The sequence below is a fragment of the Mus pahari genome, chromosome 18 (genome assembly GCF_900095145.1).
Source record: "Mus pahari chromosome 18, PAHARI_EIJ_v1.1, whole genome shotgun sequence".
NCBI classification, from domain to species: domain Eukaryota; kingdom Metazoa; phylum Chordata; class Mammalia; order Rodentia; family Muridae; genus Mus; species Mus pahari.
In genome coordinates this window covers 12,581,892-12,596,882 of record NC_034607.1, presented here as the reverse complement: position 1 = coordinate 12,596,882, position 14,991 = coordinate 12,581,892, and the positions used below count along the sequence as shown (strand labels likewise).

The window sequence follows — 14,991 nt, the reverse complement described above, 5'->3', positions numbered from 1 at the left end:
AGACTCCCGTGACTATTTACCCCCTCTCCCCCCCAGAGAGAGAGAGAGAGAGAGAGAGAGAGAGAGAGAGAGAGAGAGAGAGAGAGCGCACTAGCTCACACAGGCAAGGGGGGAGGGGAGACAAGAAAGCCTGTCCTAGTGCAACTCCACTGGTGGGTCTACACCATTTCCTCCATTGTAGGAGAGAAGGTAGGGCACAATTTCTGCAAGCATAAGTGATGCTTAGAGGAAAATTCAATCACGGAATGATGCCGAGGCTGATTATTCGACTGCACTTTAAAAGCCAGAGATTGCAGTCTGTGAGTCCAAAGTGGTTTCATATGGACTGCCACAGCTGCGGTTACTCTTGAAACCCTAACCTGTCAAATTAGAAGCAGGCAAGGCCTCTGCTCTTAATGGCTCCCCTTTCTACTTGTACTGTCTGCAGTTATGTCTACAAGTCTATCATTTTTTATTCATTTCAACTATGCCATTTGATTGAGTAAAATATGGAAACTACTTGTCATCTTGGCAGAAGAAGATTTTAGGATGCTGTGGGCTTGAAGAAACCATCAACTTCGGGCTTGCTGTACAGATAAGGATGACTTTTGCTCTACGTGTTCTTGACAAGTTTTGCTGATATTTCCTTATCCTCATTAACACTGTACAGTATATAATACAGTAGCGGACAGTGGTTCAGATGTGTGCGCATGGGGCTGTTCCTGCTCTGGAGACTTAGCTGACTTTACTGTTCCAACATTCTTCCAGCTCTCCTCTGCTATTTAGAGCCGGGTGTTTCAGCACCTTGATTCTCTTCCTCAACTGTGGGCTGACTGTTTAGCAGAGATCTGCCCCAGTGAAACTGAAAAGTCAGGTGCTCAGATTTTACCTATAATGCTGTAGAGACCTCCCTTACGGGCTCCCTCCACACACATCTCATGACATGAAATAGTAAAGACTAAGCACAAACACTTTTCTCGCTAAGCAACACCATAAGTGAAACCATGCCCTACAAAATCGTATCCTGTTGAGGACATAATGACTTCAGAAATATATGCTTATCATCTGCTTTAGACAACTTAGCATATTTTTGGCCCATGGCAAAGTTGAAGTAAAACCATTTGCAGTTGCCTCAAAGCAAGATAACCACACTTTTCTAAGGTAATTGATACCTAAGAGACTACTGCCTTTAGATCACAGTTCAGGATCTAGGCATGCTAATTCTTTAAAGAATGTTGTTAAAATTTACAATGCATAGATGTCAACTGGGCTCCTTCCAAAATTTAATGTGAAATAATTACCCAGTTTAGCATGCATAGGGACCACAATGCAATAGGCATTTAGAAACTCCCTTGGAATTCTGGAATTACCTCTTGCCCAATTTAAAGAGAGGGGAAACTGAGATTCCTTTTTGAATGTGAAAGTAGAATAGTTGCAGTAAGAACTAAGAATACTGCCATGTATGTTGGAAGGCACTCAAGTGAAGTCAATCATTACTTTGATTTTTTCCTAGAGTATATTGAAAGAAACAGTTATGTAAAGTATAGATAGCTAAAGTAAACACAAGACATACAATTTTTATATTCATTGTGAGAACATGTATAGGGAATGCAAATATGTTACTTGCGTTCTATGACAGTGATATAAAGCATATAGCTTCCCTGGACAGCACCTTAGCCGGAAAGGCTAACCACAGGCTGCCAACAGCAATCTGAAAGGCAGCTCTTCACTCTGGGTGCTGAGACAAAAGCGCTAAGAATTACCTTTGTTCCAGAGGCAACTGGATAATTTGGAATTAAAAAAAAAAAATTAATCTAAAGCGGTCTGAACGGAATAAAGTACATCAGCAAATGTCAGATCCAGAGTAAGGAATGCCTGTCATTTCCAAAGAAGAAAACACAGAATGAAAACGCAGAATGTTTCTCAAAGTCAAGTGTGGAGGCAAAACTTCCTCCCTTGCCAGGCCTTGCTGCAGACAAAGGCACTGCCATGGGCACTTGAGGCTACAGTCAAAGACACTGGACATGAAGTGAGAGCGGCAGGCAGCAGGGTGCTGGGCAGAGACCCGCTACGAAACATAAGAACGACACAAGAGCGTGCATACCTCCATTCTCTCCTGTTTGACATCATCAAGCTCGTTGTCTTCAAACATTGCCAGCAGCTCTCCTGTCTGGTCAATAGAGTTGATCAAGTCCTGAGCGATCTTCTGTCTCTTGTTTGTACCGCTGCTGCCACTCAGTTTTTCTTCAGGAGGATTAGGAAGGAGACAAAGCACAAGTGCACTGAGCAGGGTTCGTCAGCACCAACCAGCACTGCAAACACTGCATGTGACATCCACTCAGAGCCTTCTTTATAGAGAGAACTCGTCTACAGGAAGTAATCACCAATACCACAGAACAAAGAATCAAATCGAATCACCTTTTTTTTTTTTTCCCGAGACAGGGTTTCTCTGTGTATCCTTGGCTGTCCTGGAACTCACTCTGTAGACCAGGCTGGCCTCGAACTCAGAGATCAGAAACTCACCTGCCTCTGCCTCCCGAGTGCTGGGATTAAAGGCGTGAGCCACCACTGCCCTACTCTTCAAATCACTTATTAATTACCATAGTAAGTGTGAAATGGCTGACTGAATCCCTTACGAAAGTAAGAGGGGCTCTCAGGTTTGGCTAAGAATACGGCTACATAGTACTTACAAGAGAAATAAAACACAAGCAGGGAAAAGAGGGGGCGCTTGGTAAATTCAAGCAAAGAAGGCAAATTCCACAGCTCCTAGTGTTGAAAAATAAAGTCCTTGACCAAAACTGCTACAGCCTGGAATATTATCTGATAAAAGAGGAAGACTAAGAGGGATATTCTTCTATAGACTAGAGATAACAAACAAACATACAAATAAACAAAAGCCCAAATACTACAGATGGAAACTTATTAAGAAATGTAATTAATAAAAGAAACTTGAATGCATTTCTTTCAAACTTTGACAGTTTTTTGGTAGGGCCATTAAAGTTAAAAGAACAAGGGCTTCAGCACCTATGTCAGCACGCACAGAATGAGTTGTTTTCTTCTGAAATAAAAATTTTAATAAACACATATGACCACAGTAAGGGCTGGAGATGTAGTTGAGTGATAGTATGTTTGTGATTCATGTGCAAGACTCTGGGGCAATCCCCAATGCCGTGTGTGTGTGTGTGGGGGGGAACAAAAATACACACACCAAAAATATGATATGTACTGCTTTCTCCTTTGCTGTCCTTCCCTCCCCCTTCTCTTCTCTCTCTTTATGTTATCCACCAATCCTCAACTTAAGATACAATTCACAATGGTTCTCCTGTATGTAACCACCATACACTTCTCTGTGCTCACATATTTACAATAAATTCCTTTATATATGTATTTAATTCATTTTCCTTTAAAAGTAGCTCTTATAGCCTTTCTTTATGAAGAAAGATTCTTTTACCCTCCCTTCTGCCCATGTTTCCTCACTGAGGACAGAGAAAGATCTGATTCTTCTGGAAGGCCTGCATAACCATCTACGTCTTATAGTATCTACTAACATGGTTTTTAGTCCCTCATCTGTAGATGGGCAGACATGTTATATCAGTGTTTGCACTGGGGAAATGCTGTAAGTGGCAGCCATTCATAGGTGTGCTCTGTCCTCAGGGTATGCATTTCCAAGAGTGGAAATGGTACAGGCACTTCAAGTTTCATCAAAGAAATTCTGAGCCTGTCCAGTCAACTATGTGGCAGAGGGTGGCCTTGTTGGACATCAGTGGGAGGAGCAGCCCTTGGGCCTGTGTGAGTCTGAAACCCAGTGGAGGGGAATGCCAGGGCAGGAAGGTGGGAATGGGGTGGGTGGGTGGGGAGCACCCTCATAGAGGAAGGGGTGGGGGTGGGATAGGGGTTTCTGGAGGGGAGACCTGGAAAGGGGATAACATTTGAAATGTAAATAAAGAAAATATTCAATAAAAAAAATCTTTTGAAAAAAGGAAAAAAAGAAATTCTGAGCCTGTTTTCTCCACATTTGTCCTCAGAACTCCAGGGGAAAGTCAATGAATCTAAAGTGAATATTGTACAGTTAACCCATAGCCAACAGGGAACTGCAGCATCTCTTTACCATCTATGTTTATCTAACAAGGACTCTTCCTATTACCCCACTGCTGTCTGCCTGTCCACTGCAGAGCATCTTTTGCCATAATCTAAAAATGTTATATTATTAACTTTACCTTCTGTCTGACTCCTCTCGACCTCCACAGAGTGGAAACTGCCAATCTTCAAGTCTTCTTTTCAGATTTAGTTTCCTTCCTTTTGATTTTCATACTTATGCACCCAGAATTTGTTTTGCATACAGTAAATTCTGTATGTTTATATTTAGTGTTTTTAATAAAACATGTGTACATTACCACTAATACCTACATTTTCCTGCTAACTTGGACTATGGCATACCATGAATCTCCATGTCTCAGACTTTGTACTTTGTGTCAGTCACTGATACACAGAGTCCTCAGTGACACCACAGGATTGAAATATACACGTATTCTTTGATTTCATCCTTTCTCAAGCTACATATGGACATTCCTTGCTCCACAGGGAAGCTATGATATCTCTGTATGATTCATTCCAAGAAAACATTATTGCAATTATACCCAAAGGACCATGAATTCAGTAATTTTGGTTGAACTGATGTATTTAATGTTTCAACTCTGTTGTCCTTTCTTATTGTATTTACTCCTAATTTAATCCACCCCTGTAGTCAATGTTAATAAAATGTTCCCTATTTTAATTCCAAGGACTGTTTTTCTTGAGCCCTGCAGGCGACTATGAGAAGGACTGAGATGCTTACCCCAGTCTTAGGATGGTTATGTTGATCCCACATATTTAGTAATATGCTTCCTAAGTAGTTAAGGTGGGGGTTATTACTCATTTAAAATTAAAGATTAGTGACATGAACCCTGTAAGCTATCCACTGTTAGTTCAAGTGTAAAAGCAAACTATCTAACAAATTTCACTTTTTTTTTTTTTTTTAAAGTAGTCTGTGGACACAGTGAACAGAAGAAATGCTACCATTGACATTCCACTCTAAGGAAGTACGATCTAAGCATACATACTCTGATATTTTGCTAGTTTATTATTTAGCTGTTACAGGTGTGTTACACTAAACTAGTGGTTCTCAATCTACCCAGTGCAATGACCCTTTAATAGGGTCACCTATTAATAGGGTCATGTGGTAGCGACTCCAAACCATAAAATCATTTTGTTGGTACTTCATCACTATAATTTTGCCACTGTTATGAATTATAGTATAACTATTTGAAATAAGGATATTGGATATGTGACTTCTCTGAAAAGGTCATTTGCCCCTGCAAAGGGGTTGTCACCCACAGGTTAATAACAATAACAAACAGTATATAATCTTCTTTATTCTTTTAGGGTTTTAATACAGAATTCTATGAGTAATGCTATATTATCTTGTTTTCTTCACATTTACATACACATCCATCAAACACTTACTGGGCACTAGACTTTGTGACCTTCCCATTTATCTTTTTGTTGATATTTGTGATCTTTATTCCTTCTGTTTTTTTAAAAAATTAAGTCATACATGTTGATAAACCTACCATTTCTTCTCTTTGTCCACTGAAATTGTAATGTTCTTTTCTATTCTATCATTGCTTTTCCGTTTTCTATTTCTATTACTTCAAGTCTTGCATTTCTTTCATTTTGGGGATATGAATTGCATGTGTACATGGTGTACTAGTCCACGTGTGTGGTGTGACTGTCTGGACCTATGTGCACATGTCAAAGGCATCAGCCGTCCTCCTTTACTGCTCTCGCTGCATTCCTTGAAAGCATGGCTTTACTCTTTTCTCTTAAGATAAAAACATAAGGGCTGGGGATATGGCTGTGTGGGTAAGGTGCTCGCCATGGAAGCCTGATGGCCTGAGTTTGGATCCCCAGAACCTACATCAAAGCTGGGTGCAATGTGTGAGCATCTCAAGTCACAGTGCTCAGTACAGCTCTACCAGGAGACGGGAGGCTGAGGCAGGGCAGTCTCCAGAAATATACATACCAGCTAGTCTGAGGCATGCACCAGTGAATAAGCTGGAAATAGGGAAAGGACTGGTACTCCAGGTTGTCCTTCGACCTCTACACATGTGCCATGACATGTAGGTGCCTGTACTCAACACACACATGTACATACACCCACACAAAAGAGAAAACTGTGACAATATGTATTAATATATTTGTTTAGTTGTATTGAAGTAAGACCCTGGCACAGGCACAGTAACATGAGCTCTACGACAGAGCTACACCCCTAAGCAAACCATAACTCAGACAGTTACTGCAAGGGATCATAAAGGAGTTATTAAATGTTAGTTAGTGGTTAATATGGATTGATGAACAGGATATCAGTGAGAATTAGGGAGTGAGAAAAAAACTAAAATATTTTTCATTAGAATAATGATGGTTATACCAAATAAAGATGACTCAAGTATTATATGATGATCTGCTGCTTACTATAAATATGTTAATAAAGCTTTAGAATAAAAATTTGCTTATAATAATTATAGAAAACTTTTCATAATTATGTGCCTGCTAATTTAAAATATCATGTTTTTTTTCCTTAAGAAAGATAGGAGTAAAATTTAGTCCATCTTTGCCTAAATTATGCAGCTTTAAACAAGGGATTGCTAAGAAATTAATACATCATCATTTCAGGGTAGAGTCTGGACATAGATCTTAATATAGCAGTTAACTCTTTTGACAAAAGATTCAAGCAGAAGCCAGAATCCAATAAAATTAATGCTGGAGAATTCTAGAAGTGAAGTCCATAGAAAATAATAGATTTGTTTAAACATTATGAGATGTGTGTGTGTGTGTATGTGTGTGTGTGTGTGTGTGTGTGTGTGTGTGTGTGTGTGAGAGAGAGAGAGAGAGAGAGAGAGAGAGAGAGAGAGAGATTCCTTTTGGTTTTAGTTTGATAGTCTGTCTAAGAATATAGTAACTTTTGCAGATGACAATGTCATACAGAAACCTTAAGAGGTTTGACAGAGTATTTTAGATGAGTCCCTAGTGCACCCCTCTGTTTCTAGCTCCAGGCGAACACTACTCTCTGTTCTGCCTCTCTCGATACTTGTCAATCTGAGATCTGCATGACAGTAGTCAATTCCACTTTATTGCCCTAAATACTTCTTGAATACATACAAAATACAAAAATGCATTTATTTATGCCTTTATATGTTGGCAGATATTGGGATGACTCTAGCTTTCTGTTATGTAGTGTGAACATCCTTCTTCATTTCTTTACTGGGTGGTGAATGGCTGGTTCACTCTGTTAATCTTTTTGAGAAACTTCCGGGATATTTTCTGAAGTGCCTGTACCATTTTATCTTCCTCCTAGCAACATACGCTAGATCTCTCCACATGCTCAGCACCATTTGCCTTCACCTGTCTAATCCCAGATTCCCTGGTAGTAGGGCGGTTCTGATTTGCATTTGTACTATGGCCCAGGCTAGTGACCATCTTTTCTGGCATCTTGTAGTTAGTGCTTTAGTTCTACGGCAAGGTTATCTCTTATTCATTTTAGAGCTGCATTATTGTCTTTATTATGGAATTGAAGAATACTTTAAACATTTAGGTTACAAATTCCTTGGTAAAGACATGTATGTAAGATTTTTGAGTTGTTTTTTTCTTGCTGCTCATTCTTTGAAGCACAATGGCTTTAAACTTGATCAATGCTAACTGAATTGTTTGCTGCTGTGCTTCTGTGTCCTGTGCTCACAATTCTGTCTTTACATGGGCTGCCAACACTTACTCCTGCCTTCTTTTAAAAACTTTCTCTTCTGAAGGCCAGAGAGATGACGCAGTAGGTTAAAATGCCTGCCGTCACACCTGACCCCAGGACCCACAGAGTGGAGGGAAAGAATCAATTCCTGCAAACTATCTTCTGTCTTCTACTCATGCACTCACCATGGAATACACCCCATACATGCATACAGAAAACAAGAAAATAAAGATATAGTAAAAACAGGAAAAAGACTTGAATTTTGTGTTGTTATAGTGAGCTCTCAATAATCTGTACTAAGGTTTTTTGTTCTTTTGTCTGTCTTGGAAAGGGGCATACTGAAGTAAGTAGGGATCAAATTATTTCCTTTCTATGTAGATTTCTAGCTGTTACAATGTCTCTAGTTGAAGGAGTCCTGATCGCCCACTGACTAGCATGTAGCCGTCCTTCTGTCCACCATAGCTTGTGTGTACTATGGTGATTTACAGTAGTTTTATTCAGATGTTCTGACTCTTCTTGGTCATGTATAATAAAAAATGGATCTTTTTTCCTTTGGAATCTGACATCTCCACATGAATGACAGAGTCAGTCTGTTCATTTCAATAAAAAGCTGATGTGATGTATAGCTCCAGGTGAGGCTGGCTATTGCCTTAACAGTGCCAAGTGTTTTAGCTATGAATGCTGGCTGCATTTCTATTCCTCAGTCCCCTCCCCATTCACATCCCCTCAACAGCAATTAGTAGTTTCTGTGTAGAAATCTTGTAAGTCAGTGGTAAAATTTATTGCAAAATTGTTTCTTTTCTGTTGTTGTTATACATGGCTTCCTCATAGTCTTTGAGTTGTTTCTCTTGAGTATAAGGAAAGTCTACCTACTTGTTTTGTTTACATATTTATCTTGCATTCTGAGAACTCACAAATGTGTCCACTAACTGCAACAGTTTTAGTGAATTAAGATAATTTGAGACTACAGAGAGGATTTTAAATACACACATAGCTATATGCTGCCTTTACTAAGTTAAATACATACATGTGATCCTTTCTAATCTAACGATTTCACTTGTTTTCCTGCCTAAACACCAAGCTAAAATCTTTTATCCAATACTGCACAGAAGAGGAACAAGTGCATATTCTCATTGTCACCTTGATTCCGGGGAAGGAAGACTCCAATCTTTCCCTGTAAGTCTGCTTCCTTCTGGGTTTTCTTGGTCAGTGTAAGCTACTATAAATACACTGCAGACCGGGAGGCCTAAACTACAATCGTTTACTTCTCAGAGTTCTTAGGCCGGGCAGCCAAAGTCAAAGCAGAGCTGAGATCTAGTAAAGTCCTCTTTGAATAGTAGGATGTGAGTTTTTGGTGTCTCTTTAGAAGTACACTGATCACATCTATGAAGATTCTCCTTCTCTGACCTAACAACTTCCCAAAGGTCCACAGACACCCTGTCTGATGGCTGTCATAATTATCTCTGTCTATATTACAGCATGTAACAGTATAGATAATTTTGAGTTTATCCTAATGGAGTTTTTAAGTTTGTTAAGGTACATGGATAACTATTTACAATTTTCTTAAATCTGGTAAATTTTTAATCATGATTTATTTGAATACACTTTCTGATCCCCTCCCTCTTTCCCCTCTCCTTCTCTTCTGATACATTACCCTGATGTATTAGTGTAGTGCATATACCTTCTGATACATTACACTAATGTATACGTGGAGTGTACAATCATTCTCTTCTGAGTTATGAAAATGCTGATACACTTAATGGTGCCCTACACTTCTCCAAAGCACTGTCTATGTTCCTAGTTTTCATCATTCTTTAGATTATATCAAGTTAATGCAATTTCATTGGGTCTTCTGCCGAGTCAAAGTTTCTGTTGTGATAACTTTCATCTTCCTTGTTGTTCTTGAGTAATTAATGTGTGTGTGTGCGTGTGTGTGTGTGTGTGTGTGTGTGTGTGTGTATACATCCGCATGCCGTGGCATTTTTGTTAGAGGATAGCGGCTACATGTGGGTTCCCGCAGTTGGACTTGGGTCATCATACTTGGTGGTGCTGCCTTCTGAGCATATGTACATTTAAACTCCATTATAATCATTTAAAAAAATTAATGTTTGTTGATACTGTACATTTTGTGAGGCATGATTTTCATACTTACCTGTTCTTCTCTGAATACAATTTCCTTTATTTATTTGAACATGGTACAATCGTTACTTTGAAGTTTTTGCCTGCTAAATCCAACATCTGGATTCTAGTAGGCAATTTCTGTTGTCTACTTTTCTTGTCTTTTTTATAGATCATATCTACCTGTGTCTTTACATGTCTAGAATTTTGTTGTTGTTGAAAATGGACATTTTAAATGATATGCCACAGTAACTCAGGCAAATACTTCTTCCTTTTGGTGGGCTTGTCTTGCTTGCTTCTTTGTTCAGTGCATTGGCTTGACTGGGCCCATGGATCTCTTTAGAGTGAGCCTCTGATGTCTCTCACCCCTCCACGGTGCAGACTTACATGTTCCTTCTCTTCTAGGTCCAGCTCTTCGTTGCCTTTGCTTTCACTTTTCGAGATTGCCAGCAAGCTTCTAGCTGGTCTGACTCTCACTACCAGGCATGGCTACGAATTTCCAATAACGGCAAGCTACTCTTCTGTTTTGTTTTGTTTTTAAAGATTTAGTTTTATTATTTTAAGTTATATGTAGGTTTGCATGTGTCTGTGTGTGGGAATGTGCATGTGAGCATAGGTGGCCTGGGAGGCCAGAGGCACTGGATTTCCTGGATCTGGACTTATGAATGATAGGACCCAAACTCAGGTCCTCTGCCACAGCAGGAAATGCTCCTAGTCCCAGAGCTACTGTTTTTCATAACATTCTTGGCAATAAAATGCTCGACATTTTAGTGTACTATTGTTGACCCCTTTGCTTTGCTGTGGCCTCAAGAGGGCTGTTCTTAGCTATTTCTCTGTCTCCTCTGTTAAACATCAAGCTAGCCACTCTTTTGCTTATTGCTATACAATGGATTGCCCAGTCTTCAGTTTGTTGCCAGGATTGCCACTTCTTTTTACATAAGGTCTAGGTATGAACTTCCACATGTTCTGTTCCAAATAACTTCCTCAAGGGGTCTGCAGAGTTCTCAGTTCTTCAGGTCTGCCTCTCTCTGTGCTGAACCTTGGACTGTACTAGACCTGGCAGAAAGCAGTGCACACTATGAAAGATGGAGCTGAGAGTCTTGAGCTCTATAAGGTTCCAGAAGAGCAAATGACAAGGTTAACTTGCCAGCAAGGAAGTACTTGAGCCAGGGTGTAGGGACAATACACAGGAAGACCTCCTGACAGGTCTCGGGTGCTGGTGTTCCACCTTTAGGTGAGCGACCTGCCTACTTACCTTCCAGGAGGTCATCCTCCTCAATGCCTTTGATGATCTTTGACTTGTAGTCTCGGATAAACATGTACTTTAGAAGTCTTCTAAGTTTTTTCTATTAAAATATAAAGTAAGAGGTTTATCACACATTTTTCTTTACTGATAACGAATTGCTTTAAGAATTAAATTCAATGGAGTAGTGCCTGACGATCAAGAGAAACTCAACTGTTGTGAGCTTGAAGTATAAGTGGAAAATGTGGCCCTACAGAAACAGCTAAAATGTGTGTATAAATGTGTTTTTATATGAGTCCATCCAGGCCTGCCAGGATCAAAATAACATTGTTTTGTATATTTAAAAAAAACATCTTAAATTCCTTTTGATGATTTCAATAAATACCATATTGCCTTTGGTAAGCCAAATGTACTTATGCTTTGGAATTTTGTATATATTTGCAGGCAAAAAATATGTAAAATAGACTTATAAACATCTAGACTTGGAGTTTTCAACAATTCATTTTTATGTTTAATTTTTGAGACAAAACTTTGCTGTGTAGCCCAGGGTGAACTTGAACTTGTGGTCTTGTTGCTTCTGCCTACCCAGTACTAAAATAATGGGTGTGCATTATCACACCTGGCCCAAGAATCTTTTCATAGGACAGTTATATTAAGTATCTATAAGCTGAGAAATCTGTCTTCAGGCAACTCAAAGCCTGCAAATGACAGCTAGGTGTGATGATGGCCTTCCAGGATTTAGAAAAGAATGATAGTAGCACTCAATTTTAAGCGACTAATAAAGCCTTGTAGCTTATTCTGTGCTAATCCTAAAATGTATGAGTTCTGGTTCACAACCTGCAGGCCTTGGATTTCTAAGAGTGGTGAAAACACTTCTACCAAGTTTTTTTGTTTTTTTTTACATGAATACTACTCAATATCTTTGACATGCCTGAAGTGGAGACAAATCTGGCCAGCTCTCTCATCCAGGGACGGGGGAGGCAGACTCAGCCTTCTGACTAAAGCTCATCAGGGATGGAGGCAGAGTAACTTCTGAGTCTGATTCTGTCACAGGCAAGTGTGACATCTGCCTGCTGTCTGATCCAGAAGAGGCCAGGGATGCTGCTTCCCAGGGTGCAGAGAGCCCAGCAGCTCTTAGAACCCCTTGACTATAGACTCTAAATGCTAAAGACAGTCACAGGGCACCCTGCCGGGCAACTGCATTTCTTTTCTTTTTCTTTTCTCTTTGCTTTCACTCCTCCTGTTATTTAGTTGTATTCTGTTTAGTATTTGTCTTATATAAGCTACTTTACAATATTTTTGAAATACTTTAAAATATAAAGAAAATTATTTGAGAAAGATGAGAAAGCTAACAACTATTCTGTTACAAGTATGTTGTTGGTTAGTCAATATATTCTGGTACGAATCCTGGATACTAGAAATGCACCACCAAATGGCACATATTCCTGAAGTTTCTATAGGGTTTAAATGGCTGCCCTCCCTACAAGGGGAAGGAACACCAATATGGACTGTGTGTACATTTCTATGTCTTCTCTATGACAAGATGAACTGGGAAGAGCTGAGCAGTCTGCTGTTGCCCAGCTGCCCCCATAAGGAACCTTGCCAAAGGCCCTGTTTTTTCAGGGCAGTCTTCAGGACTCCTTGGGCACAGCACCACTGCAGGTCCTGATGCCTGCTTCCCCTTAAGGATCTCCAAGCAAAACAAATCAAATCAACAATTCCTTTGCTGTCTCCATAAAGTGCTCTTTCCCAGCCATGCCCAGAGCCACCATAGAAACCATGCATCCTGCCAGGTTCCTGGCCTTTTGTCTATACTGCAAAAGGCCTCAGGAGCCTCACTTTTGATATAACCCTTCCTACACCAACTCTCTTTCCCCTTCTGTCATCCAAACTACAACATTCGCCACATCTTAAATGCTTTAAGCATATCACATACATTCCAAGTAGACTGCAAACTTCTTGGTATTGATTCACTTCTTTTCATTTACATATTCTTTATATTAATAGTTGGTGATTAAAACAGGTAAAGTGGCATAGCATCTATTCAACTAGCTACTCATGGAAATTATGACAAAAATAAACATATAAAAATCAATCAGCATGAATGTCTTAATAGCCAGTATTCAGTTTTTAATTAAAAAATAGATAGTTTTTAAATTACTTGCATTAATTTGCTTATTTTTATAAGTCAGCGAAGAGAATAAACTTTGCATTTCAAGTTAAAAATGATTATGTGAAAGTCTAAATTCTACTAGTATTTAGGTGCCAACTGAGAGGAGAGTGAATATGTTACTCAGAGAGGCAGTATTTATAAGAAGGCCGCAAAGCTGGTGCCCAAGGAAATGAGAGGGGAATGGCGGTGTCTAACAAAGACAGGGAAAGGGAAAGGAACTCAATGCAGTTTCCCATGTTCACAGGAAAAACAAACAACTCTTGGAGTGACTGCATTTTGCTGTGTAAATCATGAAGGCTAACTACTGCTTCAATGGTTAGGATTCTCATTTGACAGCTCTAACAAGGGTCCATCCTTTCCTTATGCAAGCTCAATTAAGCATCAGGTCTCACATTAATGCAATGAAATTGTTTCATAGTACCTTATCTTTTCTCATCAAGAACAGAAGATCTTCAGCAGAGATCACTCTTGCTCCTCGAAGCTGAGAGACTTCTGCAGCTTGCTGTAACTACAACAAAGGAAATGCAGGAAATTGCCTCAGTAATATAAATTATATATAGTATAATCACAATGTCTCAAGAGAGGTAAGCCTCCTACAATAAAGATCTGGGGCTAACCCAACAATCATGTTCCTGCTTCTTAAAGCAAAGCTCCCTGTGTTTTAAGATATCCAAAAAATGCAATTAAATTAGCTTATACGCCCACCTGTAATAGATACAATAAACAGAACTCCTTGATCTCTTTCATGCAAAAGAGAAGTCAAATGTGGCTTCCAGAAATACATTAATACACCTGAAAATAATTTTATGAAATTTTATCCTTCCTACCCATGTGTGCAATGGTTTCGCTCAGTATCACTAGTTGAATAAGTATATTATTAATCTGAGCTCCCATGCTGGTATGATGTGAAATAGGCCCATTCAGTACTTTAAAGATCAACAAAAACAGAAGCTGTTTCTAATATCCAAAGGAAAAAAAATACTTTTCGCTTTGGCAAGTCTTCAGTGGCTAAAGGATTCAGTCCATAAATCATAATACTGGACGGCATTAATTTCTTTCCACACTAATTACATGAACACAAAAGTGAACTGTATCTGGGATGCACGAGGCAAAACACAGCCCCTGAAAAGCTAGATCCCCTGAAATGTCCATCTGGGCCTTCAGAGCTGCAAAGCCGAGAGTTTTCAGGAATTCAGAAGCCCTAGAAACATAATCTTACTTGAAAATGACCTGGAAAATAAAAGAATGTGAAAAACGATAGTTCTAGTTTTTGGCAAAGGCAGACTCAGTTTCTTATTTTGATTAGTTGGAGGAACATAAAATAGGTCCATCTGAAAAAAATCAAGATGCTGGAGCACATGTGAGAAAAATGTGCCTGTGAGTTCTTCCAAATGTGATCAAACTGCGCTGACTGCACAGAACCAAGTCTCCCATCTTAAGTATTATAAACACATTTACATATGAGAGGGAGGGAGGGAGGGAGAGAGAGAGAGAGAGAGAGAGAGAGAGAGAGAGAGAGAGAGAGAGAGAGAGAGAGAGAGAGAGAGAGAGAGACACTCCGCCACCAGCATGGGCCTGGGCCTTCTTTGGAGTAAAATAACACAGGCTCCCGAGTGGTCTGTAACAAAGCCACACTGCCATCTTCATTATTTGAAATTAAATGGTGCATTTGTGCTGAAGGACCTCTGCATGAATGTTTAA

The 14,991-nt window shown here is 39.5% G+C and overlaps 1 protein-coding gene across 1 annotated transcript in view; it reads right to left on the bottom strand.

Annotated features, from left to right (window-relative positions):
* The window catches only part of Supt3h (SPT3 homolog, SAGA and STAGA complex component), a 317,124-nt gene that overhangs the window by 104,091 nt on the left and 198,042 nt on the right, over nt 1-14,991 (bottom strand). The window contains exons 4-6 of the mRNA XM_021217619.2: nt 13,712-13,798; nt 11,130-11,220; nt 2,084-2,223 (exon numbers count right to left, since the gene is read on the bottom strand). Coding sequence (XP_021073278.1) covers nt 2,084-2,223; nt 11,130-11,220; nt 13,712-13,798 — 318 coding nt within the window. The remainder of the gene's footprint in view (nt 1-2,083; nt 2,224-11,129; nt 11,221-13,711; nt 13,799-14,991) is intronic.